At 42.7% G+C, this 5,100-nt stretch overlaps 1 protein-coding gene across 2 annotated transcripts in view; it reads right to left on the bottom strand.

The window, feature by feature from the left end:
* The window catches only part of LOC116698833 (integrin beta-1), a gene marked incomplete at its 5' end in the record, with an annotated part of 18,059 nt that overhangs the window by 7,207 nt on the left and 5,752 nt on the right, over window positions 1-5,100 (bottom strand). For both annotated transcript variants that reach the window (XM_032531035.1, XM_032531034.1), the window contains 8 exon segments: window positions 107-339; window positions 930-1,152; window positions 1,238-1,476; window positions 2,157-2,359; window positions 2,662-2,802; window positions 4,077-4,166; window positions 4,269-4,364; window positions 4,561-4,716. In XM_032531035.1, coding sequence (XP_032386926.1) covers window positions 107-339; window positions 930-1,152; window positions 1,238-1,476; window positions 2,157-2,359; window positions 2,662-2,802; window positions 4,077-4,166; window positions 4,269-4,364; window positions 4,561-4,716 — 1,381 coding nt within the window.

The following is a 5,100-nucleotide window of genomic DNA, read 5'->3' as shown; positions in this document are numbered from 1 at the left end:
AAAATGAGCAGAATATGGGCGCTTTAACATATCAGAGAATGATGATGCTGTCTGGCTTTCTATTTCAAATATTAATTTATACAAAATGTAGCAGTGAAAATCCTACCCAGTAGCTCCATCACGTAGACCTCCTTGGTGTCGTTCCGGATGGCGTAGGTGTAGTAGAACCAGCAGTCGTTGGCGTCTCGCTCTTTGCAGTGAGTCAGGGGGAAGCTCTGGTCTGTAGGCTGCGGCAGGTTGTTGCGATCCTTTACTTTGATCAGATGAAAGTAGCTGCAGTCCCGCTCGCACGTATCCTTCTTCTCACCGGCCTCGAACGCTCGGCACTGCACACAGTCTCTGTTAAGACAGACCCGGGGTTGATTCACATTCTGGTCATTAGAGTCCCAAAACTTAGTGTAAGCTGCACATAATATACAGTATTCTACATAATATTCTGAAGAACATTAATTGCAGCAGGCTGCTGAAAAAAATTATTCCCGGAATTCCCTATTGTTTAATTATTATTTATCTACTGTCTAGTGTGTAGGCTAATATGTAGACTTTTTATGTATGTGTGTTGTCTATAGCTATCTATATAAAAAAATATAAGGACACAACCTCAGTGTCTTGAACAGTAGCTACGGCCCTATCTTGACTAAACATCTCTATTCTAACTACAATTACTCATCCTAGCTACAATTAAAAATTAGCACTTTATGAAATAAACGTATAAAGCAAGTTACAAAACGTGCATAAATATTGTATTACTGCAAAGTCATCTATCAGTAATATTCCCTGACATTCTCAGACCTTAAAGTCAAATTTCAATAGCAATTCACGGGTCTCGGTCGGAAATAAAACCTCTAAACTTACATGTTTTACATATGTGACCAGTGGGAATCCTGTATTTTAAGATGTCTAGCCATGCATGCTAGCTTCACACTCACTTGTGCTCAGCGCAGACGCCAGGGCAGGTGGGACAGACCTCGCAGGTTGGACCCTGAAATTTGGGGTTGGTACATTTGCAGATGCCACACTCGCAGGTACCGCGGCCGTTACAGATCTGCCCGTTCTTGGCGAGGCAGCTGGCCGTCTCCAGGGAGCAGTCGCAGGCACTGCCTGTGTAGTTAGCATCACAGATGCACTTCCTGCACTCACAACGCCCATGCCCTGGTTAAGCACAGGAGAGGGGTTAGCACAGAGTTCAGACTCAAACAGGTGGCAGTCCGAATGATTCCATTCCTACTATCCTCACCTCCGCAGAGCTTGTTGTTGGAGCGGTCACAGTTGAAGTTGTCACACTCGCAGTACTTGCCACTGTAGATCTCTGCAGGGTTCTCCCGCTTCTTGCATTCACAGGTGCCACAGACGCAGTCGCCGTTGTTGCTGCAGATATCTGTACCGTTGTCTTTGCGGCAGTTGGCATCCAAGTCCTCTGTCCGCACTTCATCTTTGCTGCACTCGCAAAGACGCCCGATACGCCCTTCATTACACCTGACAGAAACCAGAAAAAACAAGTATAGTTAATGTTTCGAAACAATTACTTCAAGTTGAGAACACTGGTCTGAAACTACGGGTGTGATTATTTGGGCTGAGAAAGTAAATAAACACATTTTAGAAGCTCATAATCCAACTGTTTTTGAATCGATTTATCAGAGCACCTGGTATTTTCTAATAAGTATTCCCCTTTATGGTCAGGGTCACACCCAGAAAAGTTGTCTTTTTTTCCAGAAGCGCCCAGCTGGGGCCAGTCACAGCAGCATGACTTAGATTTTTGGTTGATCGATTTATTTTTTAGGATTTTGGCAGCATTAATGTAGATTCCAATAGTTTCTGTGATAACAGGATCATGGATAAAATCGTGAAATTTAAAATTTGAAAACGCTAAACACATATTCCATAGTGCTTAAAGCCAACTGCATATTTGAAAATACGTCCAGGTGTCAAACTTAGGCTGCCTCACTGTAACTTTAGTTTAAATACATCTTATAATACATTAAAAGACAGTTCCCAGTAGCTTTAGTAGGTTTGACGGGGGGAAGGGGGAGAACCACCAGTCTTGCAATATACTGGGGGAGACCCTGGAGATGTACAGTTGTGTAACTGAAAACCACAAACCTTTAGGGCTCCACACCACATGGCTCAGCAGTGATTTGTTTTGGCGGAGTACTTACTTGCAGGCTCCGCACTCGAAGGTCCCGTTGCCTTCGTAGCACTTCTCGCTGTTGGGCTCTCCTTTTGTTGCGCATTGACAGTCGCAGATGAAGTTCAGAACTATCTCCACCTCCTCGGTGAAGCCCAGTGGTTTGATTTTAATGACTTCAGTCTTGCCATGCGACGGACACTTCTCGGATTGAATGGAAACCTTGAAAGACACCTGGAAGCCAGAGGAGAGTTTCTAGGGTCATTAAACTATTAAGGAGGATGCCCTAAAGCATATCATTTACATTTTCAGACATGACTGATTATTTTATGCGTTTTTCATTTATTGTTGGTTTTGAGGTGACTTTCCTAAATGCTTGGGTTTTTTTCCTTCTCATAATATGAAACAGTCAATTCCCCAAGCTGCTAATGTAGCAGAAGGACATAGTTGTTAACCAGCTTTTATTTTAAGGATTATGTCGTTGAAGACTTGAAGGTTACACATTGTGCAAACAAATTGCAAGAAAAAGGATCTACCTCGTCTCCAATGGAGATGTTGGAGCACTTCCTGCCGTTCTCCCCCGTTCCCTCCACACCGTTCTTACAGATGGACTTGTAGGTGATGGAGACTCCCTCTGGCAGCCTGCCGTTCTCCAGAATGACCTCAGATGACAAAGACTGTCCAAAGCAACAGAGATCACACCATCACTACAGGCTCTAGAGATATAGGTCAATCACAACCTGTGAAAATTCTGGGTATTACTCCATGCTTATGCAGAACCTGGGGGATTAGCCTGGACAGCACCTCAAAAAGACATGGGAAAGGGATCTGAATATTACAGCTGATGATGAGGAGTAGGACAGAATTTGTACGAATATATTAAAACTACGTCACGCGATGTGAGGATGCGCCTCATTTAGTTCAAGATTATGCATCGCTTCTTCTGACTCCACCCAGTTTGTTAAGAATTGGTCTGAAAGACCCACCAAATTGTTGGAAATGTAAGACAGAGGATGGCCAATTACTTCATTTCCTATGGTCGAGTAAAATCTAAACTTTCTGGAGGGCTCCTAGGAAGCATTGTGCTGGGGAGAGACTGTATGATGGTATTATTTGGTTTATAGGGTTAGGTTGTTGGTCTATTTGGTTGAAAGGTAGTTACTTTGTCAACTTTTCTTTGTCTTGGTGGGTGGTGATGATAAAGGGGGGTGGGGGTGGGTGTAATAGGTAAAAGTACTGTATTGTCACATACACATACAGTACATGTAGCAAAATTCATTCTCTGCATTTAACCCATCCCTCAAGGGAACAGTGGGCAGCCAATTACAGTGCCCAGGGACCAACTCACTGGCTGGAGACCCTAGTGCACGTTTTTTGATGTGGGGGGGGGGGGGGGAAACCCACACAAACATAGGGAGAACAAACTCCACACAGGAAGGCCCGGAACAACCTGGATTCAAACCCAGAACCTTCTTGTTGTGAGGCCACAGTGCACACAAGCCTTTTCCATGTGGAAACCCAGCTGCCTCAGGGCAGCAGATTTTAGAATGCCTGGCCTCATTAATATGGATGTTAGGGAGTGGCATGGCTAAGGCACAACCGTCAACTCTGAGTGACTTCATAAGATGAATAACAATGTGTGGATAGTATTTATCACCAAGGAGAAGTAGTCACAGGAATAGTATCTTTCCATGAATTATTTGTTTTACTTGAGTAAGTACATGACCTCTAGTAGTGATTCATTGTTCTCTTCATTGTTCTCTTTATTTATTCAAAGAACCTTTAAAAGGATGTAGGCCTTTTTCCCCACTGGATCAACGTATAAATACGTAATATTATAAATAAATCAAGTATATACATGTAAAAAAAAGTAATCAAATTAAAATCACAAGTTATGTCTTAATGCCAGGGACAGTGAGATGTGATGCGAAGGCGGTGCCGTTTGACTCACATTGTAGGCATCAATAATGAGTTTGATCACGTTGCTGGAGTTGGAGGACAGCGTACCAACAGCTGATTTAGGAATGAGATTTTTCAGCTCCTGAAGGAGACACAAGTGCCAAAGGTAAATGATCAAAAGGTAAATCTGCATCTTTCTTTTGAATTTTATGGCAACACAATGTACAGAAAACAGAAAGTTTACCTTGTAAACAGGCTGGAACTCTTCAGTGACGGCAAAGATGGTCTGGATGTTGTGATCACTCAGTTTCTGAACCAAATGGGCGATGGAGGGGTAGTCCTATTACAGAATAACAACACACATAATTATTAATAAAACCGTTTCCACCGCAACCGTTTTAACCAGATTGTGTGGACAAATAAGGGTTAACATCATTAAGACATTGAGACAATCAGTAAAAGCTGAAAATTGCACAAATACTCAGTCAACTCTCCCTGGAGACATTATGCAGATTAAATATTGATAAACGGCTTACGTAGTAGTGGCTCATGGTGTACACGTTGTTCTCCAGGTGACACCTCCCATCGTTGGGCAGCACGATGCCACCCAGTTTGCCGTCTCCAGCAAAGTGGAAACCAGCATCAGTGGAAAACACCAGCAGACGAGTCACGTTCCTCCAGCCGATTTGGTTCTGCGGAGACCAGGACCAACAGAGCCTTCTCATTAATATTTTACACATCTACAAGACTCTGTTGTCTGATACAGTGCAATGGTAGGAAAAGCCACTAAAACTATGGGTGGGGGAAAAAAAGAAGTTCAAAAATCGTATGAATCGAGAGATTTTTTGATACGATTTTTAAATTTCATTATTTTTCCTAGAATTTATATTTTTTATTTATTCATACCAATGATTCACCCAAATATTTGCTGTTTATACGGCACCGCTGACGGTGACTACATCGTATCCGTTTCCAGCAAAACAGGCCGGAAGCAGAAAATGCAGAAAACCATGTTATGTTCTTCTTTACAAATGAAATAAATGTCTGACTGACTGACTGACTGACTGACTGACTGA

Source organism: Etheostoma spectabile, chromosome 12 (genome assembly GCF_008692095.1).
Source record: "Etheostoma spectabile isolate EspeVRDwgs_2016 chromosome 12, UIUC_Espe_1.0, whole genome shotgun sequence".
NCBI classification, from domain to species: Eukaryota; Metazoa; Chordata; class Actinopteri; order Perciformes; family Percidae; genus Etheostoma; species Etheostoma spectabile.
This window is presented reverse-complemented; position numbering and strand designations above follow the sequence as displayed.